General features: G+C 37.9%; 2 protein-coding genes across 12 annotated transcripts in view; one reads left to right on the top strand and one right to left on the bottom strand.

Moving 5' to 3' along the window:
* The window catches only part of DCLK2 (doublecortin like kinase 2), a 71,396-nt gene extending 68,058 nt beyond the window's left edge, over positions 1-3,338 (top strand). For all 5 annotated transcript variants that reach the window (XR_011727773.1, XR_011727772.1, XM_071753679.1 and 2 more), the window contains one exon: positions 1,966-3,338. Coding sequence is in view for 3 of the 5 variants with exons in the window: in XM_071753679.1 (XP_071609780.1) it covers positions 1,966-2,184 (219 nt within the window). In the remaining 2 variants the exon portion in view is untranslated. The remainder of the gene's footprint in view (positions 1-1,965) is intronic.
* Positions 3,339-5,344: 2,006 nt separating this feature from the next.
* The window catches only part of LRBA (LPS responsive beige-like anchor protein), a 388,894-nt gene continuing 368,753 nt past the window's right edge, over positions 5,345-25,485 (bottom strand). For all 7 annotated transcript variants that reach the window (XM_071753672.1, XM_071753674.1, XM_071753673.1 and 4 more), the window contains 4 exons: positions 18,078-18,179; positions 16,604-16,818; positions 9,064-9,215; positions 5,345-6,876 (listed from right to left, as the gene is read on the bottom strand). In XM_071753672.1, coding sequence (XP_071609773.1) covers positions 6,786-6,876; positions 9,064-9,215; positions 16,604-16,818; positions 18,078-18,179 — 560 coding nt within the window. In that variant the 3' untranslated portion in view covers positions 5,345-6,785. The remainder of the gene's footprint in view (positions 6,877-9,063; positions 9,216-16,603; positions 16,819-18,077; positions 18,180-25,485) is intronic.

Here is a 25,485-nt window from a genome sequence, read left to right as displayed (position 1 = left end):
CAGAAACAAAAAACCCAATAGGCATTGTGTCCATTTAAAATATAAAAAATTGTCACTTCAGCCTTTATGGTATCACAGAGCTAGTCAGAAAGCAGTCAGTCCTAAGTTAATAAAAAAACCATACTTGCTAAGCAGCAGTAAAATTAAGCCTCCTTTAAAATATTTTTTTAAAATAATCCTAAATTGCATTATATAGGTATGTATTGCAAGGTGTGACAACTCTCAAAGGCTGTTGTAAGGACAGCACAAGGGGGAAAAAAAATCACCATCAGCATGAACTGAAGGTGTTTCCTTTCCCTTTTAAATAACTCACCATGGCACTGAAACAGCAGTGTGTTTCTTCACAACTCCTTTTCCAGCAAACAAAATGGGAAGTGCAGTCCTGCCAGCACAGCAGCTGCTTTGATAATGACAAACCTACTGCACATCCTGACTCATCCCAAAAGCAAGATGCTGTTTTGCTGCTCGGTTTGTTGCACACTCCCTTTGCAGAGGCCATTGGCAGCAGCAGGTAATTCAATTGCACACTGCTGAATTTTCTTCTTGTACCTGTGTGTAGATTAATGTTGTAGGGCAATTACAGCAAAAAAAAACCAAAACCAACACCACCACCCCCACCCCCACCACCAAAAAAAAACCAACCAAAAAAACCCCCACCTCCACCCTAAATTCTAAATATTTAACCTTTTCTTTGGGGAACTTTTATAGTTAATACTTGGATCTGAAAAAGCCTGGCCCTGAGGGAAGGAAGCAACTCCTTGCTGCCTCCCATGCTCCAGCACACAGCCATGTCATGATACAAAATAAAATAATTTCAGCAGGAGAGTCTGAGGGAGACTGATTCCAGAACAACCCACCCTCTGTAAGTGTACCTTGCGCTATTTACATAACTGAGTAAACTACAAAGAACTTAACTAATCATCTGTACTAACTTGAAAATCTATTACCACCTGGTACTTGAAGGCCTTCTGCAAAGTAAATAGTTAAGCCAAGAAGTAGATGGATTAACAGTGATCAGTATCAGCCTTGTGAAACAAGACCAGTTGTGTTGTCCCTTCAAGTCTTAGAAAGCCTGTGTAATTCTGCTGTGTAATTTTGACACAGAACTCCCAGGTTTCTCTCTAGGGCACTTTAGGTGTTCCTCTACCAATTGAACAGTACGCTGGGGTTTAATAACTTCCAGGATCCTTCAGAAGGTATGAAAGTTGTCAGCTTCAAGAGACACACATACTCCAGATAGTCTGCACATTGCACTACAGCTGCTCTCTTCTCCAGTTCACTAGGTTTAATTATAATATTCAGTAATTACACATTTTGCTACCATGAGAGAGGCACCTCTTCTCATGAGAGATCATTTTTCCTACTCTCAACAATAAGGAGAAAAGTAGAGGTGCATTTCTGAGTGCTCCTTTGCCCTTGTCTTGGGAACAGCAGTAAGGAAAAGATTCTGGCAATGCTAGATGATTTTTAAGTTGCTCTTTAAAATAGAAAAGCTTTTTAGGTTTTCATCTGTTATGTTCACAGATACACTTCTGTACCATGGGATTTGTTACAGAAAATGGAGTATTAAGTCAGTTTCCCCCAAACGTGTTTCCTTGAGTCTGCAAGAAGGTATATAAATTTTGCTCATAGTTAGCATGAAGATTCCCTGCCATATCAATCGTAACCACTCAATTTTTTTTTTTCCACATCAGACTTGCAAGACAAAATTTTGAACTTGCACCATCATGGCAAACATATGTCTGAAAGCTAAGCTTTCCTTAATTTTTCCAAAGTTAGCACCACAAAAGAGTACAATTAATTATATATAAGATTTCTAGTGTTATTTCTCCTTTTTTCCCTGGCTCTAATGCATGCACTCAGTGTCTTGTAGAAGATTGTTTTAACCCTCAAGTTCAAACAGGGCTTCAATGTAACTGTTGTTTTCATATTTTTGTCTTGGGGTTTTCTTTTTTTTGTTTTTAGAACACAGCTCTAGATAAAACGAGTCAGATTTTCTGCAGCAAGCGTTGTCAGGACTCTGGTAGAGCTGGAATGGAGAAAAATTCTGCAATTACTGCTGCAGCTGATGATCCCTGTGTGGCTGGGTCCGAGACCCCCTTCCCTGCTGTTTCTGAGCCACTCGGATCCCCCCCGCTCCCTGCCTCAGCATCTCCTGAGTTGGCTGGGGAGCAGGACTGCTGACACCAAATCCAACTGAAGCCCCCTGCACTCTGGCCAGAATTTCTCTGCCTTTCCCAGGACAGTTTGTGTTCAGTTGGTGTAAACCCTCTCGTGGTGAGCTGGAGGCTCTGGCATGGGAGCCCAAGCTGATGGTGGGTGAGTGACCCTGTGCTTGGAGTGCTCTTCGCCCTTGTCTTGCGGACAGCAGTAAAGCAAGATTCTGGCAATGCTGGATGATTTTTTAAGTAAATTATCTGTGGTAGTTGAATTAACGGCATTTCACACATCCTTGGGCTCTAAATAGACTTAACTCCTGCTGTAGTTAACCATATGTTATGTGAGCAGTGAGACAATAAACAGATCACCTCCACAAGCAGGTCCAGTTCTGTTGTTGTGATGAGGATTCTCAGAAAAGGGGGAGAGGAAGACAAGGGAAGAAAACTTATCTTCTGCTCTGATGCCTCTGTTTTTAGCCAACTTTCTACTAAACTTGAAGAGGCAAATTTTCACAAAATATTTTTTAGTGGACTAACTGTAAAATTATCATGAAACAAATACTGGAGATAGAGGAAAGGATGGTTGGTTTTGCGTTGTTTGTTACCTGATTTGCAGGCTGCAGGGTAGTGTTTAGATAATGTGACTTTAAATAAATTGACATGGGATGTAAACATGAGCACTGGACATTTATTTGTAACAAAGACTGGAGTCAAGGAAGTCTTTTTGATCTAGCCATTTTCTAGCCTAACCACAAGTGTCCCATCCACACCTTTCTCCAGGGTCTGACTACCTATTAGATAAAATTACTTTGGACCTGTGAATGGAAAGCGTGCTGCATGTTATCTAAGCTCAGGTGAATGGAGCAGCTTTAGTTCTAGGGTGAGCTGATAGAGGAGCTACTACAAATAGCTGCCATCAACAGCTGTCACAGGTTTTGTCAGTGCTATCCCCCCTCTTCACCTGGTGCAGGCACTGGAAACAAGAATTGGGGAGCAGTTTCCTTAATCTGCAGTCACAAAATAGGTGAGGCTCTCTCTTTACCATCATGCTTAGATCAATATAGTACGTATTTAGCTTATTCTTTGCTCATTCTTATGAATTGGTCATTTTCTTTCTTGGCTATACTTTCTACTAGAATTGTAAAAGACCTGCAATAAACTTTCTTCATTACAAAAAAAGCCATTAATTTCTTTGAGAACTCATGTTTTGTGGATGAAAATGTCTTATTGTCTCTGAAGAACCTCACTTGACTCCTGTGGAAGAAGACATCAGCAATACAGGACTTACCTTGAGCATTTTACCTTTTGAAAAGGCAACTAAAAACCCAAAAGTGCCAGCTGGTAATTGGCCATGGTAAAGATGTACAGCATCTTGGCAAAAAAGTATAGGAAAGGTATGAAAACATGTTTTGGGTGTTAAGTTGGGAATTAACTTTGTTACAGGTTCACTGTAGTAAGTTCAAGATCTTTGGAGAGTAAGGGAATGGCCTTTATAAAAAATGAAGTACATTTATATTTTGGCATAGTGAAAAAAATATAAAAATAACACTCTAATCTTACTTAGCAAGAGTCCCTTAGCTGGTGATGAATGTGGTTGGTAAATTCTGTAATAAATCTTGGACTAACCTAAAGAAAGGATGTGTAACTTCAGATGGGGTGGGCTAACCAGCCACTTACAGAAAGAAAGGGGAGCCCCAACAGTACCAGCCTGCTGAGCTGGGAGATGAGTAAAGATGGAGCAGCAACAAGGCAATGAATGCTGAGCTGAGTTTTGTTTTTTTTTAAGAGGACAGATGTTCAACTGTGCAGGTCCTAAATAATTATTTTATGAATTAAAAATTGTCATGGTTTAGCAGAGATAGCTAACAAGTTGTGTTACACAAAAGCACATGCATATATCAAAGAAAGGATGATGTTTTGCTTGTGCTACCATGCCTATTTTAAAAAAATGGATTAAAAAAAAGTGTTGTTAAAAATTTCTGATCTTTTTTTAGCTCCTTTGAATGTGAGTAGTTGCTTCATATGTCCCAGTGGACTCAGTTTCTGCAGTTAGAGATCTGATTTTTAAAAAAAATATATAAATTATTTATATATGTAGGATACAAGCAAGTATTTCCAACCTACTCATTAGTCCAAATTTTTTTCTTTCCTCCTTATTTTTTTAAAATAAACCAAACCAAAATACTGTTCTACTGCAGCAGTATGCATCCACAGCAATGGACTTAGGGACAAAAAGCATAAAGCTTTTTGTTTGAGCTGGGGAAACTCAGTCTTTCAATTCAAGGAAACAGGTCTTCTAAGGCACCATTAGCCTCTCAAAACCAGAGGTTGTGTAATTTAGGAATGTGGTGAAAAGACTACAGCAACAACTGCAGGTGACTTCCAATGCCATTTTTCTTGTGCTGTGATTAGAGATGACACTGAGTGTGTAGCAAAGAGGTTGCTAAAATACATTTTAGAAGTAATAAGGCATATAAAAGTGATAAGGCATATATGTGTTAAGTGATTGCCTACTCACCAAAGCAGTCCAGAATGGGGGGGGGGGGGGTGTCTTCACAAGCTTGTTCAGGGAACAGAAGGTGAAGATGTCCATTCCCACAGAAAGGCTGCAGCACAGCACTCAAAATGTGCAAAACAGAGCCCTGCCTGCCTGCCACTGCTTCTCCAAGGGATACTTGGGGAACATACAAATATTTTGGCTGTGAGATCAGAAACTATTATTTCTAGAAATAATGAAGTGTTCTGTAAGTCAGCAAGAGATCATACACAGAAGGGTCTCTGGAATTCCATTTGGAAAAACACACTTTTGGTTGGGGTGTTTTTTTTTTCCTCTCCACCTAGCCTAGAAAACCCACCCCTGGCTCATGGCAAATGCAAATTACACTTCAAGAACATATCCCTTTCCCCTCAGATCCTTCTGATACAAGGCTAGGAATGTTACTGCTCCATACACTGGGCACTTACCACAGATGTGATGACTACAGCCTTCACTCAATCAGATCATCCTGCTACACAAAACAGAACAATACAAACTCTACTGATACTACATTAGTATAAAAATGTAGAAAGCATAAAAAAACCTTAAGTTGCATAAATGCCAAGAGTACCTGAAAGGCTTTAGCCATAGCACCTGCTTCCTCTGTTGTGATACAGAGTCACAAGAACCCAGTAACCCACTGAAGCTCTGAATTATAAATGTAATTTTATTTCATTTCTTCACTCAAACTGAATTTTCTCATTCCAAATCTTTACTGAAATATAGAGTAGTTAAATGCTTAGAAAAACCCAGGAACTGCTCTATTAGGTGGCTAGACTTCATATGTATCAATACAGACATGGAATGTGAAGTTCAACTCAGATATCACGCCATACAAAGAAGATTGTTATGCAATACAGACTTACAAAACAATAACAGTACTTTTCACAAATATTTTCACAGAGTTCTGCACAGCAATCTTGTAGAAAAGTAGATTTGTGCAACACCAAAATAACTTATTGTTCCTTAGTATAAATTATTTTTCATTTCCTTAAAAGAAAGGGGTAATTTAGTATGACTGGGCAGGATCTGACTGGATTTGGTGAGAGCAAAATATAAAAGACTTTGTTGCTCTATGCACAAAAGGAATATGGCATGTGCTACAGTACTGCAGGAGCTAGTTAGGGGGGGAAAAAAAAAACAAAACTCCAAGCCTCGTGCTGTTGCTGCTGTCTGAAGTCTGAGCACCAGGAAATACCTGCCTTGTTAGTGCTTTCACAGTCAACGGCAGAAGTCTGCTTTGGTAGTTGCAGCTATTTAAAAAATACCTGCCTCTGTGGGTTTCTAATTTGAGTTTAAAGTCTTCAAACGAGCTGTTCTGATTTTGAGGAACAATCCCCATTTTGGTGTGCTTTGAAGGAAATGCTAGGTAGAAACTAGGAGGAATCTCACTTGATGTAACACAGACTCCATTCCCAGATTCTTTCTCTTAACTGCACAAAACATACAACTAAAAAAAAAAAACTAATTGTCTAGGTCTAGAAACATGCTTGACTAGTAACTCTGATGGAAACGATTTGCAAAATTTAAAAACCCATTCACCATAATTAAATCTTACCACTGATTCCCAGAAACTTCAGTGCTGATGCAGTGCAATCATTTGAAGAAGTATGAGATGAAGTGTGGTACAGAGAGCAAAGATTAAAATTCCCCAAACATCAGAATTCATTTCAGTTATCTTAAAATCATTTCTCAAGGTTAGAGATAAAGCTTCAGATGGAAAATCTGTTTCTTCATAATACAGCTAGAAGGTGAGTTTTAACTGTCTTAACTTTAGGTTTCTTTTACATACAGGGATCAAAATAGACTTCTCATTATGACTAAAAATATAGATTTTGAACTACAGAACCAAGCAGCCATTTTTCTGCTTTTTTGCCCTTACCCCAAAAAAGTCAAGCAAGGTCTACAAAAATAGCAATTAACTTTAAAAAATAGGTTGCTTCTTGCAGCAAATTTAAGTTACATTCAGATGTAATATAGGTATATTTATAAGGAACAACGTTGTGGCAAGACACCATGGGATGCGTTGTCTTCAGCATCCTTCTGACAAGAGCTGGCCACATCAGTGCTAATCTTGGTCTCTGTGAGGGTCAGTATCTGGTTTGATATTCATGATGCCAACGATTGAAGTCATTGTAGAAGACCACTATGCTCCCAGATGCCATGCCAGTCATTATGCACCTAAGGAAAGCACCAGACCATCTTGGTTAGAGAACACATGATGTTCAGATACAGGAGTCAACACACAAAAGAGGCACAAGAACCCAAGGCAACAACCAATTCCCACCAAAGACAGCTGAAGCTGGAAGTACTCTACAGGCTTTAAGGGCTCCCATCATGGGCTTTCAAGGGTTCCAGCAAGCTCCATTTGAATAAAACCACCATCTGCACCACCTCTAGCAGATGTATAGATCACAAAAACTATGAACCATGTAACAGTTTGTACGGCTGACCTGAAGCTACACTTGAGTTAGAGAACAGAACTGTTCACCAGCATCTGTCCTGCAAGGCAACTTCAGATTTCCAGGCTTCCTGGAATTATTTCTTGGCTTGCTTGGTTGTTTTTTTGGGGGGTATTGGAGAGGGCTAAAGCCCTGGTGATGCAGCAAAGAGAAGAAGGCAGGTGAGGAGAAGTGTTCCTTTCAGTTTTTCCTCCCCCGTTTAAGCCCATGATCTACATGAAGGGATTGGATGTGGGCACAGGACTTTGGTTGGAAATGCTGGGGTGCCCAGGTCTGAAAGCAATCTGAAGGCTTTGATTGTTTTGGAAGTTCTGAAAGCAATCACTGTCCTTTTCCACTGCAGTATTATTTCTTCCTAAATTCCTCACCCTTAGCCTGCTACTAAAGATCACTAAGATGTTTGAAAAGCAGTGACCCTGACATAGCCCACAATTACAAGAGTTTCTCTATCATCTTTTCTACTGTCTCATCTTAAAAGTTTTGTGAAAATCAGAAGTAGTATTTTAGGAAAAAAAAACACACCTCAAAATTAAAAAAAAATATTGGATTAAAAAGCTGTAAATTTCCCTTTAAATCAGAGACTAAATATGAGCTCATCAAAACATTGTGATAGTAACATCCTATTTCATTTCAAGGGCACCATATTATTTGGTTTTGAATTAGGCTAAAACATTATTTTACATACTGTAATTCAAACATTCATGCACACTAAATAAATTACTCTGAGTAATTTACCTGTAATTACTGAGTAATTACTCAGCAAAACACCCTGAGTAAATCTCTTCTGATTTTCTGAATCTTCAAAGCCAAAGTGACTAGGTTCCTAACTTAAGCATATGGATAAATGTATAGAAGGCCATATTAAATTTCAGCTTATTGACATGCAAAGCTTCTGTGTACATGCCATTAATTACAGTTTGAGGATTCTCTAAACGCAGAATTGTACACTGTCTGGAGGTCTGAAATTCAACAGCTGTAACTACAACTTGAAGTATTTTAAACAGTAGGGTCTTTTTAATGGAAAGCTGTTTTTTTCCAAAATGCATTTTATTACTATATTATGCCTACCAAGAAACTGTTGAATGACAGTTCAACAGTTTTAGAAATGTAGTCCAAGTAAAAATGCTAAAATATTCTGTATGGAGCTCAGTAAATCGAATGTCTCAGCAATATGCTTTACCACACAATGTAGATGTTCCTAAGGGATTTAGGAGCCAAATCTGCTTGGAAAGTACACAGGAATTCCACTAAGAAAATACACCAACACACGCAAAAAATTTCTAGCCCCCAAACTGAAGGTGTGCAAATGAAGAAATGGAAAACATCCATCTTATAAACAAACAATACTCTTGTGATAAAAACACAGAAGGATTAACTGATTGCCTTCAGTAAAAGGAAACTTCAAGGAGGGTCATGCTTTATGTGGAGAAAATAACTTTTCTAAAAATGAGAATATTTGCTTTGACAAAATATGGATGTGTGGAGGGAATCTTATTGTGCAATTATGTATAATGTTTGATTCTGAACACAAGGTTCTGGAATTAAGAATGTGATTGGCATTATAACTGAAAGAAGAAACATGAAAAGCAGGTATGGAAGATTCCACCTCCATGTGACCAACCACTGCATGTTGACATAGGTCAGTAGCTTAACCTGTCATCAAAGTCTGCTGAGAAAAGATTCTTGCATCTCTCTCCATTCCCTCAGGAGCTAAAATCCTGAAAAGGATTGGCTGCCCTAAATATGACACGTTAAAAAGAAACCTATGGTAGCACAAACTTCTTAATATCATTCCCAAGGAACTGTGGTCCAGAGAAAATTCAAAATCAGAAGAAAAACAAAAATGCAATTGATTTGTAAGTACATGTTCTCTCAAATTCTTGTGAAGAGCAGACTTAGCTCTGACCTTTGATCATAGGAGAGGGCCATGGATCGGATTCCAGCGTCGCATCCTGGGTACGCAAAAAGCCGCTTGAGGTCCCACACCTGCCACACCATGACAACTCCATTGTCCCCACCTGTCAGCAGGTACTGCCCATCTCGACTGAGCTGGATTGCCTAGGAGGAAATGGGATGAAGTCAATCTGTGTTGCTCTTATGCCCACTCTTCTACTTGCATAAAAACTTTCACAGGGACAGCTGAGACAACACAAGCTTTTGGGAAGCAACGTTCCTGCTGTGTTATTCTACCCAGCAATAGAATTAATGTTACCATACAGAAATTTCTTTAACACATTAGATGTCACTAGCTAAGTTTTACCTCACCTGTGATTTACTCCGTATTCCAAAGATCTAATATGAGGTCAGCTAAAGAAATTTACTCTTCTAATTAGCTAGATTTACAAGATCTAACAGCACCAGCATTAAAATACAGCACCAGACATTCTCCCAAGGGGCTTTAACACTAACCTAGCAGAAACTACCCTCCTTTTCTCTCTGGCAAAAGGCTGAATGATGGAGAGAACTGAAATGTCACAAAAATGACGAGAAATAATTTAGACCAGCATTTTTAGATTCCTGCTCTGAACTGGTAAGATAATGATCCACCCCTCTTAACAGAGACTCTTTGCTTTCATCAGTGTCTTGGTTCAGCAGTCTGGGCAGACCAAAATCCAGAGGACAGAATTGCTCTCTCTTACTCTCCTTCCACCCTCCTAAGGGAAGATAAAAGGGGAATAAGGATGAGAGACTTAAAAGTTGGAAATCAAAACTGTAACAGGTTTCCTGAACAGGGGAAAGGCAGTGACCCATGGGATAAGGAACAAACGTACAAATGTATACAAATCTATACACAGCCTGATCTGGGTGCTGGCAGGGACAGGTGCCTGAGTGCCCCTTGGGGCAGGGCTGACTCAGGAGAGGGCTCCAGGGCTCTTCCCAGCACCCGATGGATGTGGGTTCTGAAGAGCAGGAGGCAGCTGATGGTAAAGGAGCACAGGGAACAGCAGCTGAGCAGGGAGCGGAGGAAAGAGAGAGGGGGTCCTGGTCTGCAGTCTGGGCAGGGAATGGGAGGGAATATTGACCCCTCTGTGTTCCACCCCTCCTAGACACCTCAGGATTGTAATACCCTCTCCTTAGGTCCTCATACTGGTACCAAAATCATCCTGGTCCACTCAGCCTACGATGATCATCTATCCTGAAAGCGCCGGTGACAGAGGCAATGGCTTCTACCCTGACCCTGCATGCATCATGGGGACTGATGGTAAATCTACACTTGAAATCTTTGTGTGAGATCCCAGTCATCGGGAAAGATGAGATATCATTGGTTTTCGCACTGAAAACTTCTTGGAACAGGAGTCTTCAATCTACTTTGATACTTTCTGTGCGCTGTTGGAGAAGTCATGATATAAACTGAGTACCTGGAACTACAGAAACTTTCCTCTGTTACCTGGAGGTTACTATCAGAAATTAAGATGACTGGAAGCAGAAGAAATATTTCTCAAAGGGAGATTTTGCTAGACTAAATAAGATAAAATATGGTTTAAAAGAAATGGAACTTGAAATTTAATTAAAGTAAGTGCTACCCAAAGGGATCAGACAGACCATGACCCATCTAAGCTCAGTGTTCTGTCACAAGTGGTGGCAGCAGGAGATGCTGTGAGAGTAGCCATGCTACAGTTCCCTTCCTGACAATCACTGCATCAGAAATATCAGAAGGTGATATTCCTTTCAGTCCATTCCTTTTAGTATCTCTTTTGGACATGCTGCCCATGAGTTTTCATAATCTGTTTTGGAGCCTGATGAAGACTTCCGTGAGGGGAAAAAAAATGGCAGAACTTCATTATAGTGCAAAACAGTGTTACCTGTTGGAAAGTGATCCTACTTGTTTCAGTGAGCACCCCATAGGTCTCATATTGTGGGGTTTCCAAAATGACAGTTCTGCATTCATTGCATCCATTGCCTTCATCACTCTGTAGAACTTCAGCATTCCCCACCTCAGAAAACACTGAGTAAAACCAGTTCCCAACACTGACCCCTGGAAGACTCCATTACTGACTTTCCTCAGCAATGCTAAGACCTTACACATCTTTTCAATACAGGTCTTAGCAATTACTACTACAGTAACCCTGAAGAGTACAAAACTTCTTATGAAAGGAAGGATCTGTCCTGCTGCTGTGCAGAAGAAAACCTTAGCAGTAGAATCCTAGAGGACTCTAGGCCCAATTTTATAGCCTCATCTTCCAGCTGTAAGGTTTGCAGAATTAAAAACAAAACAGGGAAAAAAACAAAACCTAAACAAACAAAACACCCATAACAACCAACCAAAAAGAAAAAAAAACAACCAAAAAGTTAAAGAAATTCTGTCATTTCATCATCATGAGTTACCAAGATCAGGACTCCTGTAAAGGGCAAACCAATTAGAAGCTCTCCTTCTAATTGCAAATGTCTCTTATAAGTACTTTTTTTTACTTTTTTGTTCCTTTGACTTCTGTTTTTTTCCCCTTCTCTGCTCTCTACATTTATTTTTGTACTCAAAAGTCAGCAGAGAAGCAGCATACCCATTCTCTTCATTTCAGCAAACATATTCTATCTCTGATGAAGTCTGCAAGTATTGGGGAACTTGCAATCCCTAATTCTATAGTTTTCCAATAAGCAGTTTTTTTAACATACTATGATTTTAAATTCTTCAGGAGAAGGAAGTTGCTGTTGTTTTAATATACAGAATTTTTAGCACATGCACCACAAAAGGGGAGAAACTAAAACACAAAAATATTACATTCATGCAACATTAAGGTGTTTCTACAGACTGCTTACAAGCCTAGTAACTAAAATAAGTGTACATCAGATACTGCCTTGTGAACAGCAATCATCGAAGTGAAACATATTGCACATCTGTATATTTTCCATTGTACTCAGTGATGATGTCAAATCCATCCTTTAAGAATTATATAATGTGCAATAGTTACATTAATATAGTTTCTATATCATGTTATTAATTTTGAGTGTTTACTCCAACAACTCCCAAGAAGCCAGGATGAATCACATTGCTAAAATTTTATTCCCTGCCGTAATTTGAACATAAACATAACTAAAATGCAAAAATGTACTGTAAACAAAATAGTGTAACACTTAAAAAATTAGATCATAAACCTATTTCAGGTCTGTTTTGAATTAAGATGACACCACCTACATGTATATTTAGACATAATAAAACAGAATGTATAGAGCTTTTTCTTCAACTGTATCCAATGACAGAAAATTGAATACTAACCAAGGGTAGAGTTCAGTATTCTGAGATGAAGGATTCTCTTCTCCCTCTCCACCCCCCCAAAAAAAAAAAAATCCAAAATGTTCCAACCATAAATTGCTTCTTCGATTGTTTTCACCAGCCTACAAAAGTATTCTAAGCACCTGGCAAAGCACAACCCCAAGGAGCCTGAAAACCTCGAGGGTCATTTAGAGACACTCTTAGAAGAGTAAAGTAACTCAGTAAGAGCAGGGTAGAGAACAAACTGAGATAAGACTGAAAATCACCTAGAACTTGCATGCACTCAGTAGAGGATCATGAGATCTAACATACCACACACAATTATTAGAAAGATTATTCATTAGAAGCAAAAATCAATAGGGGGTAGTTTTCTTCTCTATAGTAATGGCAGTCTCCTAAGGGTATTTTCAAATTGCAATGAAGACCATGACAAATAATTATTTGCTACACTTATAAAATTCAGCTGATGAAAATCCATTAACCTTACGGTCATGGTTCACTTGAATTTTATACTTGAGACTTTTACTGAAGAAATGCTGTATTAAAAGGCAAATTAAAGCCATTAATCTTTAACTCTTCCACTACCTGTAAAATGCAGTTTTGTGGGGGGTTTTGTGATGTTTTGATCAAATAAAACATGGGCTTTGAACCCTTGCTAATACCTTTGCAATTTTACTAAGTCAATGGCTTGCCATGAAGGCAAGATGTTGATTCATTTATTTTTATTGTTTATTAATAGATTTCTCTGCCACTTCACTATTTTTATACATATTTTTATAAAGAAAGAGAACTATGAAAAAAAAAAAAAAGGAGCGAATGGAAGCAAAAGGTCACCCTGTCAACATTTCATTTCCATGACAAGCCCTTCAAGATTTAACAAAGGAAAGGATGCTTTTACTCCCAAGCACTCCAGCTGGTACAGAGGACAACATGAATCAGTTTTATGGTTCTGCTTTTCCCCAGTGGAGTTTATCTACAATTCTACCAAGTATGAAACCGAAACAACTCTGCAACTAATCTTGCTCACAACACAAGTTTCAGACTCACATAAGCCCCAAAGCCCACAATTTCAGCAACATTCTGAAAGCTCTGTTTCTGACTTGTATTTCTGTGGAAAGTCTGAAAACTTTGCACTGATCCCTTTTACCAGCTCGGGTTTTTGAAAGGCAGTGCTTTGTAAAAAGGCAGAGCTGACACTGTGACAGCCCTGGCTTACAGCAGCAGGAGTCTTGTGGGCACTTCCACATTTCAAACAGACTCAGGAAAGGAAAATAAATTGGTTCCTCGGGGTGAAACAGCATACAGTCTTTGTTTAGAGTAAAATAACTTTACTTCTCAGAACAAGCAGACTATTTAGAGTTAAGTTATTCATTAAGATATCTAAACATTACATGGTAGATGTACTATGATACGCCCAAGCTCCACTGAGCAATACAGGATTTAAAACAAAAACAGGTGGAAGGCATTGATTAGACTTTGAATTTCCCCTGAGCATCTGCAATATTCTAGCACAGGGATACCAGAAAGAAAATAAGAACCTTGTTCCAAACATCACTATTGAAAAATGCGACTTTTGTCAATCATGTTCTGAAATAATGGTTCATAATGAGAGAGGAAAACATCAGCTGGAACGCTGCATTATAGATTCAACTCTCAGGACCTTTTCCTTTGCTTTTCTACCCTCCTCCAGCAAAACCAAATAAAAGCATTTGTCAGCACAGCCCGTGGGTAGGTACTATTCATTTTAAATGTCCCTACTTTAATCATGCAGTTGCCACTTGCTTTCTAACATGATACAGTGCAGAAGCACTGGGAAAGTTGCTGGAGGTTGTTTAAGCCTTAAAGCCCAACTGGGACCACTGGGAGAGAAAGAAAAGAAAACAAAGCAAAATAAAACCCAAACCTCTGTACATATGTAATTTTGGCCCACAGAGAGCAGAACTTCCATTGCCTCTAGCAACATTCCTAAAGCTGTGGGTACTGAAGGAAACACTAAAGAAATTGTTTTAGCCAGCAAGGGATTTCTAGATATTTTACAGATTTGCTGGTCTAGCTGACAACATAATCACAACTGAAAGTGACAGATTATCAACATTATTATTGTAAAAAGAGAAAACCCTGTGATATGTACTTGCTTTATGGAAAGAACTGGGATGAAGGGCAGTCTGGAAATCTCAAAAGCATTTGTACAAGGACAGCCAAAGGTACAGTTTCAGAAAATTGAAGAAACATTAAAATGGAAGTAAAAATATACATTAATTCAGAAAAATGGCTTGGGGCAGAAACATACACATTTCTACTTCACTTCCCCAACTTCAAATCCACACCTGTGGCTGCCACAGCATCCAAAGCTCAAATGCCCTCTCAGCCCTGCAGACAGCACTCTCACTGTGGAAGAGGGATCTACAACAGAGATCCACCAGCAGCATGTCTGGCATTCTGAAAACACAGGGATGCTGGATTAGCAGAGTATAGAAAACAACAGAGTTTGAGAAGGTTTTACCTGCCATACACTGAAACTAAACAGGAGGCTTCAGAAGTAATGAACTCACTGTTCCATGTAAGGTATAAAATGAAAATAATGCAGATCAAAACTTTTTCAAAAATATTGACATGTTTTTCCGTTGTATGAAATAGTATTAATACAACCAAGAGAAGAACAGGTGCAAATTTTAAAATGCTCACACATTTGCACACCTGTAAGAATTTCAATAGTTCTGTAAAATTAACATGAGGGCAAAGAGGCATTTTTTCCTTCAAACATCTAATCCAAATAAAGGAAAAACTTTTGAGAAGTTTTCAACTCAAGAGAACACTGGAAATGGCAGCAGCTGAGTTGCTGGCTCTTCCATGAGATTACAAAAGTCAGCTTGGTGGAACAGCACTGTTATTTGCTTACAGCAAGAAAACCTCCTCTTGCTGATATGAAATAGTTAAACAACAGATATGGAATCATAGAATATTTCAGGTTGGAAAAGACTCTTGGGATCATCAAGTCCAACCATCATCCCTACTCTACAAAGTTAAATCATATCCCCCAACACCACATCTAAACGACCCTTAAACACATCCAAGGATGGTGACTCAACCACCTCTCTAGGCAGCCTATTCCAGTGTCTGAACACTCTTTCTGTGAAAATTTTTTTCCTAATGTCCAGGCTAAACCTACCCTATAGGGTTACCTAAAGGAAACACTTCTTTCCTGTGAGGGTGACTGAGCACTAGCAAAGGCTGCACAGAAAGGTTGGGGAATACCCATCCTTGGACACACTCAGAAGCCATCTGGCAGTAGCTGTCCCTGCTTGGGAATGGGGGCTGGACCAGATGCTCATCAGATCCATTCCTGTCTCTAACCATTCTCTGCCTCAGCCCATGACTGCAGGCACAGAGACCACAACTTCAGGCCAAGTATCCTGAATCCTGCAACGTGATCTTGCCTCCTGTCTTTGCTGCATTCTGTAACTTTCTATCAGATTTGGTAATGCTTGCTCATTTTTTCCTTTTCCTTTCTTTCTCATTGAAGGAATAAATGGGAATATTTTTAATTCAAGGCAAGTATTCTTTGGACATTTCTGCCTCACTAAAGTATAGCTGGCAGGTTCTGCTCTGCTTCATAGGTACTATTTCATAGGAACGGTCAAAAGACCTGCATTTTGTATTGTAAAAATAATTTCCATAAAACCAAAAGCTTAAAATGCCTCATTCATAGATTTGGGCCTGCTCCATGTCTCTTGCAGCTAGAGATGTGGAACCTAGTTGCCTGCTCAGCAAAAGCCAAAAGAGCTGAAACATAGACACAGGGCTATAAACTTCCTGAAGCTCAGCACAACACATTCAGTCTCAAGCTAAGATGAAGAAATGTAGACAGAGATGCCAAAAAGGGAAAAGCACACACCCAGACCAGCATGTCCAACAGCCTCCTGCCTTCAGACTCAAAAGTAAAGAAATAGCTCAGCATCTCCAGGTCAGCAATTAGTAACATTTGAATTCTTCAGATCAAGGAAATACCTACAGGGTATTACTTAGAATGTAAACCGAGTATTTTAAAATTTTAAAAAGTACTACTAGGAGTACATGATCCCTTTTAACTATGAATTTTTCACAATGCTACTGTTAGTCTAAGAACCATGTATTTCTCTGGCCTGGCTAGGGAAAGAGCCTCCATACAACTCCAACGTGGATAACTCTTCCTGACACTGGTACTGACCATCCTTAGCCCAGATGTGAGGACACTCACCCGTATCTTGTCATCTGTTTCCATCGTGGCTTGAAGTCTCCCATTCACACTGAACACACAGAAGAGGCCATTTTCATAGTATATGACACAATGTCCCTCTCTTGAAGCTTGAATAAGTTTTGGTCTCGGACAATTTTCAGGACCTTCTAATGTTTTAGGACCTTCTAATGTCCTCAGTAGATCTCCATTCATAGAATGTATGAGACATGGTCCTTCTAATGAGACAGAAGAAAAGCTCCAGTTATTGATTTACATGTCAGTTAAAGAAACCATATATCAAAAAATAACATCTACTTAGGTAATCACCATCCTAATACATTAAAATGATTTTTACTACATTCAAGTGGACAGTCTATGACTTTGAGGTTGCCAGAGAGTGAAATGAACAGCTTCTCTCTTGCAAGCTTCACATTAAGGTACTTTAGAGCACCTATCAAAACTAATTAGAAATCTAACAGGTTTCCTTCTGTAGTTTTTCTTTTGAAATTTGTTGTACTTACTTTTGAGAGCACAAAAATAAATTTACTGAACCCTAAAATGAGATGATCAAAATACAAAGACCCAGAGAGGGTAAGCACAATGAAATTACAGAAGCAGGTACTCTAAAAGTGTATATTCTTGTATGAAGATTTTAACCTTTAAATGATCCACAAAATATTTGGTTTTCAATATAGTTGAGCAATTACCTGATTTGCACATAAGGCACAAGTGTTCATGTGCATAAAACAGAAATGCACACAGGTATATATGGTGAGTACTACCCAACTGTGTGCCTTAAAGCAGGTACTTTAGAAACACTGAAGCAGAAAAATCCTGATTCTAGGAAATTTCCAGTTAAAAATTAACTGTGGACTGGCAAATAGGAAAATAGCAAACAATATCCATGGAATCAACACTATGCTTTACAATTTGCCTGACAAAAGCAGGTCTTTGAGAACACAAATGGGGCATATTACAGGCTTTGTAGCTAAGCTCAAAGAGCCTGAACATAATCACTATAAATTTTAGTTAGTTTATATACACCCCCCCATCAAAGAAACAAGCTAGCACACTGTCTTTATTCTCAAACTAATTTCTGCTTCCCTTTCTGAGAAGTTATCCATAGCAAACAATCTTCCCCATCCTGGCAGTCAAGAACCATATTCAACTGTGGGCTATATGCAATTACACACTGGATAGAAAGAAAAAAAAAAAAAAAAAAAAAAAAGAGAAAAAAGAGCAAAAAGAGCAGAAAAAAGCAGTAGTCCATAGGCTATAGCAGGGAAAATGATGTGGTTTTCTCTTCTTATAAAAGTCTGAATAATCCTCAGTTTTAATGTGTTTAAAAAGAGGTTTCAAATTCCATAGTGACTAAAAAAATGTGAAGAAATAAAACCACCATAAAGTTAATAAATTCTGCCACCAGAGACTACATTCCTTTTTGCATTAGGATTATAGCTTCACAAACAGAAAGAAATGACAACAGCTACCTTACCTTTTGAACCACTTATTACCAGGCCAAGTTCAGCACAAATGGTAGCACAGGTGATCTCATAGTCATGTCCTGTCAAAATAGCTCGAGGAGTTGCAAAATCACCTTCAATGAAAAAATAATAAAAGCAATCCTTGGTTACAATCTGTTTCTGAAACACTGCTTTCAATCACTGGAGCCTCTTCAGTATCCTTGCTCTTTGAGCTCACGTTGCTTACAAATCACTTCTATGGGACTGTTTGCATGTGGCTGCCTTGTGCTCACAGCTATATGGCAGGGCAGCAGTGCACTACAGGAATTCAGCCTGCACATTTACTCACACATTAATATAAAAGTCAGGCTTCTAGTAAAACCAAACAGAAACTGGAACACAGGGATTTGTGCTTTCCCCTCCCTCCATCTCCCTTCTTTTTTTTGTATATTTTTAGAGGAAGAGAGCTAAGCCAATTGCTGCCTTTTGCTGTTACAGGTGTAAGTGAACTCAGGTGTCCCTGTGGCAGGTTCTGAAACACCTGTAATGCCCAGAGATGAAGTCAAACATCCACTGACTGATTTTAACCCAGTAACAGTGTTGAAACCCCAGCCTGATGTCTACTTCCTTGTAAGTTGTGGAGCTTGGACTATAATCACTATGAATTTCAGATGAGTTTGCAAAATCAAAACACCCAAACCCAGCAGTCACAACCACTGCTGAAACATCTCCCTGCAATCAGAACAAATAAAACTGTTTTTTTGGGTTGGGTTTTTTTTTTTGAGATTATGTTTGTAATCAAACATATGGATACCATAATTAAAAATAAATTGTACAACTGGCATATTGAAATGAGGAAAAAATAGTCTCCAGGTCAAGGCACGGAAAGGGTAAGCAAAAGCTATAAAGCTCTTTAAATAATTTTTCATGGAAATCATTAATATTTTTGTATTACCACATAATTAGTGGTAATAATTCCTAGCATTCTGTAAAGCTTTTAAACTCTACAGATTTGATCTTGGGCAATGTGACCAGATAGTTTCTAAAAGAATTAGATGAATATTTGAGGCATCAGGGAACAATTACATTTGGGCTTGCAACTTTTCAAAAGATAAAACCAGCACCATGTCATTAGCTTGTCCACATAGGACCTTAACAGTAGTAGCAGTACTGGTTTTTACTAGAAATTCTGGAAATATACTAAAACAGGCAGCTACCCAGCCCCTGCACGTGTACAGTGAGAGGCAGCAGTGGAAAAGTGTAGATCTCAGCTTGCATAAATAAAAGCTTAGCTTACTCTCCAGATTTTACATTTTCACCCTGACCATTTGCAACACCCCCAGAGCTGCCACATTTAATTGACTTTCTAGAAAAGGTCATAATCTATGATAAATTATCAAATAGAGGATTTTGACCTTTTAAAATCTTATTTATTCTGCAGGTATTCTGGCTTTATAATTTACATTCACAACACAGAATCTTGAAAAGTAAATACATCTTTTTCTTTTTTAGATATATACATATAAACCAAATATATGGGTTTGCATATGTATATATAAGCAAGCACATATGCATTTTAAATATGAAAAAGCTTTGGAGCAACTTAATTAATTGTCTCTAACCTCTCAATAAATAATCACTAAAAACTACTGCTTTAGTTTTGTATAATATTAAGCTGAACACACTCAAACCCAGGAAGTCTTGCAGACAGTTCAAAAGCAAAGGAAAAACTCCCAACAAATTAGAAGCATAAGGGTGGAGTTAATGACTGCTCAGGTGGCTACAAACACTTGCAAACCTTTAGAGAAAGTTTGCTCTATCAAACTTTCCTCACCTAAATATGGAGCAGGTACCTTAGACGATTAATAAATTAACAGTATGGAGATAAGCTCCAAATTTGCAGTTTTAGGGGAAAATGCAACATCAAACATAACAATCTCATTACCCTGTAACAATTTAATTTTGATGACCCAATTTTTTATCCCTGTTACCCCGAGCCATAAAAGAGGAGGCAGCTTGGTGCATTTAAAACTCATGGTATTTTTGGTTTTTTTTAAATGAGCTGCCTATGTTAGCAAAATTCTAGAATTTTGGTTTTATTGCTTTAATTTGCTTTCTTTTCCTTTCAGAAGTTGCATTTAAAACATACTTGCATAGATCAGCAAGGAATTAATGTATTATGTACTACATGTGTTTATGAAACTTTTGAAATCAGAGAAGTTTTAAATGCACAGTGCTGTAGCAGAGGTAATGAATGTAAGATGTTGGGAGTTAGAAGGACTTTTAAGAAGCAAAGTCTGAATGAATTATTAACAGGTGCAGGCAAACAGTATCCTTAGAGTAAACTACTTGTGCAGAGAAACTTCATTACTGTAGGCTTTACCTGTGTTAGGATGCCAATAGCTACAGACATAAAATGGAGGAGATAAGATTCTTCAAACATAAAGTAGAAACTGAGCATTTCTATTTATCACTTTCCACAGAAAAGGAAAATTACCTCCATAACGCTCACAGTCTTTTTAGAATTGGGACCTGACTTCCAACATAATACAGTATAAATCTACACATGGCAGGATGAGTGCTTTATAAAGTCTATCAACTGTTTACTAAACAGCACTTGTTCAAAAGAAACACTATTGCAAAAAAAGAAAGAGAACAAATTTGAATAGCATCTTTAAAGAAATTAGGACTCAAAGAAATACTGTAAGAGAGGAGTCTTGTGAAAAGTCAGGCTGGCTCCTTTGATAAGAATGTCAAGTATTTAGGGGTTTCCAAGCCTCTGATTTTCCAAATAATGGGGCAACTTAAAAGCTGGTCGTAGAGCAGAACAGATTTCTCTGAAAGCTTTTACACTGTTACTACTTCAGAAGATTGTCATGGTTTTCAATAATGCAAAGAGAAAATTTTATTTTGTTGCTGGTTTAAGGGGCACCACTTCAAACTTTTCTAAATTGTTTTAGGAGAACCAGCTTGCAGATCTTTTGTAAAGCTGGGGAAGTGACTTCAAAGGGAAGAGAGTCTTTGTCCTCTAAGCAGGTTTACGACCACTGATGCAAACCCTAACTAAGGGCTGAAAAGAATACTCAGTGCATCTTTATGGAGATCCTTAAGGAAGATGAACAAGTCAAATGAGATTAAAGATAGTTCAAATCCTAGCACTAATAACCAAGACACAACAGTTTTACAGATGGGCTTTTCTCAGCATAGTGTATAACAATATCCTCACTCTATACCATTGCTGGATTGCTACTTGAAGTTGAATGCTGTAAGGATCTTAAATCATTGATGGTGTTTGTTGCAATGGGAGTGGGGCATTAAGTCACAGGAATTATATGTAAAGTTATTTCCCAGTAATGAACAGAATACTTTCCCTTTACAGTAACCATTACAATTATTTCAAAGGAAGTTTCCTGCATTCCAATAAATAATTTTTGTGGAGCTGTTTTCCCATAGAAAAGGGCATAAAATATCACCCTTCCTGATGTGACTAAAGTACATTTTAAATCATAAAATTCAAGCTGCAGAAGATAAAAGACAAGCAGATGATACCACGTCAGCTGATGGTGATATTTCAGGGGAAAAATGTTGGGCATCCAGAAACTATGTTGAAAAAGGAACAGTGGGATTACGGCAAAGGCAAAACTTTCTTCTGGTTTAATGACATCCAGAAGCAGCTCTGCCTCGCTGGGTAACAAGAAATTGGTTTGTATTGCTGGGGCTTTCTCAGCTATTTTTTCAGCTTCAGCAGTGTTACAAAACAAAGCAGGATCGTGGCATCTGAAGTCCACGAGTAAATTCCTAAAATGAGCAGCTTTCTGGATTTTCAGCACCAAGCTGTAAGAGCTGAGCCTAATAGAGGAACCCCCTTAAAGGAAAACATCTCCCTAATAAGGAATCAAACTAGAGAGCAACTGAAAAAATTATCTCACAATGAAATATGAGAGACTCTTCCTGCTCTTTCTGGGTGAGATAACATTATGCAACACATTAAAATATAAAATATTTGAGTATGCTCCTTTTTATATTTTATGCCTAGATGACAGTTAATTATGATAAGCTATAGACAGCCAAACAGTCATCTCTAAATTATTATTCTATAATTGCAGAGGCTGTAAGGCACTTTTAAATGGCAAATTAATTATGTGGTTTTATGTCAATATAAAATCTAAATTAAATGAAGCATCAGTTAATTTATCTTTTTACCTACTTCTTCCGACAAAAATGAGTACTTTCTCAGAAAGATACATAAATAAACCAAATTATAGGTGTAAGAAAAGTTTTCCAAAAATAATTTTACAAATTTAATGACTTTGAAATTGCCTCATATGATAAAAACTGAGGAAAACAATAAAAAATTTGAAATCAATTTGAGAAGTACAAAGGTATTTACAGAGCATATGACATTTGGAAAAAAGTGCTTTCAGCAAAATGTAAGTAAATGAAAAAACCCTAATTTGCTGTTAGGCTTCTATGTAGATTATATAGCAAGTTTCAGAGTTTAATTACATAAACCTGACAGCTGTAAAATATTATATAAACTCTGTGTATCAACATTATTTATAGCTGATCCATTTAAGTATTTAAAACATTTATATATAAATATGTACGTATGTATATATATTTAATATAATATATAAATATAAAAACATTTAAATAACAGCCAACAGGCTAAAACACCATAGCCCCATCTCACTGGCACAGAAAGGCCTCAGTCTTGGGTGGCTGTGAGGTCTTTATTTTGTGCTACCACACAGTATTACTGAAATATTTTCAAAACTTCACTTTGAACAACCTTCCCTTTGTAAATATGCATTTTTATGTGACAATGTAATCTTTTTGTAACATATAGGAACTTGATTGTTGTTCACTTTCTCCTGGGACACCCCGTCAGCATTTCCTCTTCTAAACTACTTCCCATCTGTTCAGGCTGTTTTTACAACAAAAACCTGCAACCCTGTGCTTAGATACAAGTTTTGTTCTTGCAAAACCAACTTCAGCTGCACATTTTCTGAACAAGGAACAGCATCTTTGATCACCATACCATTCTATCCTGAAGCAAAATGTAAAAACATAAACCACAGAAGATGCAATAGTGCCACAAAATTGGTTCAGTAAAGAAAGAAAAAATTAGATTTCTCTTGTAGATTTCAGCAAATATAATACAGGGAGGGCTTACTGCCCTCTTTCTGTCAGTCACAGAGTGCAACAAGTGACCTACATTTATTCAGTACTAATATGAGATTTTCCATACACATCATGTCAAGGGAACAAGCTCACTATGTTTCCAAAATAAACACAGTAAAGGAAAAGATTTATCAGGCCCTCATGAATTGGATGTTACAATTCAGATTTCAAAAGTCAACAAAAGCCCCAGCCTCTGAATTCCTGAGGACTGCCCAGGAAGCTGTGGATGCCCCCTCCCTGGAGATGTTCAAGGCCAGGCTGGATGGAGCTTTGAGCAACCTGGTCTAGATGAGAAGTGCCCCTGCCCATGGCAGAGAGGTTGGAGTTGGGGATCTCTAAGATCCCTTCCAACCTCAGCCATTCTATGGTCACGTGCAATGTGGAACTTTCTGGAACAAGGTGACCCTTACGGGGGACTCATCTGCTGGAAAGCCTGGAAGTCATTCAGCAGGACTCCTCTCACTGCATAAAAACCTTTTTGAAAGGTATCTGCAGGTGAATATTCAGGGTCAGTGGACAGTAATGTTTTCATATTTGCACCACCCCAACTTCATAAGCTGCTACTTAAATATCAGCCTTGAAGTTCTGCAGCACTGTCATTTTTGTTTGACAATGTTCTAACACAGCTTTATGAAGGAGCTTTTTATCTTTATGCTAAAAAAATAACCTATTTTCTTCATATTCCTCTCCTGTGGTATATAGTTACAACTATTCCATTACCTACTCAGTCCAAATAAACCCCCAAGAAATCTCATCAGGAAAAGAAAAAAAACCTATCAAGCAATTATTTCCATCAGAAATAACACCTCCTGCAGAATTGTTGTAAGATAAAAGACTGAAACCAGCCACTGGTTGAAACTTGAAGAGTATTTGATACCTTGGGCAGAAAATTATCCAAGAAAGATTCCCTGTGGAAATTCAGCTCAATTCAGCAGTTTTCAATTTTTTTTTTCTCCTAAATAAAAGACTGTATTAAAGTAATTAATTTTTGTTTCCAATAAGAAAAAAGTATTATAAAAAAGCATGTAAGTATGCAAATTAATACTGTACCATAAGAGTATGTATAGAAGTCTGTGCTTTAGCTCTTTGATTGCTTTTGTGAAGTTCAGTTCAAACCAATGCACAAGTCGTATCTTGCACCAGGTAGTAGACACTTAGCACCTTTATGTAATGATGTTACTGGGAATACTGATGGAATACATCAGGCTCAGGGCATACATACACTAGCTATCTTTTTACAAGTTAACTGTTTTAAAACATACTTTTTCAGTGAAGTTGGCCATAATTCTAATTACAGGTAGTATTCTTGCACTCAACAGATGAATGCTTATTTCTGTGATGCTCATGTTAGTAGACTTCAGATCCAGAAACACAGATTTTCCTACCTGAATCAGGATTATTGTATTGACAAATGATTTTTGCAACATTTAATTTAGCAATTTCATTCTAGAGTAGAAATTATTTTATCTTCTGCACTATACTCTTCTGTCTTATATGGTATAGACTTGGAACTGAATGGTTATTTTTCCCAGCAACCAAACCAGGTAAATATATGTGATATATTAGTACCTCATCCCACCACTACGCATATGGAGCACATTAAGGTTGTATTCATTTACCATATGAATATAATTCTCTTTACCACATCAACTATTAGTTACAAGTTGTAAATATAGCATTGTTTTTCCTGGAACCCAAAGGTCTGCACTACATCATGAAGCACTAAATATCCTTATCCTTCTGGAGATTTGAATGCATATAGTTTTAGTGACACCTGAAGCTGAATACTGCCAAAAAGCAGCATCCAAAGCCTTTTTCTAGTCTCAAAATACACACTCCCTTCCACTTGCATCTGGATTGTGCCTCAGAACTCACTTTAAAATGTTACTTGCTCTGATTGACAAAATCTGGAACACAAACTCTCTCAGGCAGTTGAAAACAAGGATGATACAGATGCTGTGTTTAACACATACTTTGAGCCAAAACAAATATTTATAGTACACCAACTTAGGTGCCAAAATCACTATGACTGCTTAAATACTTTCCAAACCATCAGGTGAATGCTATTGCATTTTTTTTTCTCAATGAAGACATTGTCCTGAGACCTATCTAGAAATTACTTTGTTGGCATTATATAAATACAAAATTAAATAGCTTGTGCAGCATCATTGCATATTTCAATATGCAGAATTCACCCACCTGTTATATCCCATCTTTTTCCAGTTTAAATTTTTGGAGGCTAGAAGCATCATTTAG

The sequence above is a fragment of the Heliangelus exortis genome, chromosome 10 (assembly GCF_036169615.1).
Source record: "Heliangelus exortis chromosome 10, bHelExo1.hap1, whole genome shotgun sequence".
NCBI classification, from domain to species: Eukaryota; Metazoa; Chordata; class Aves; order Apodiformes; family Trochilidae; genus Heliangelus; species Heliangelus exortis.
Note: the sequence above shows the minus strand (reverse complement) of the source record. Positions and strands in the feature narration are given on the sequence as shown.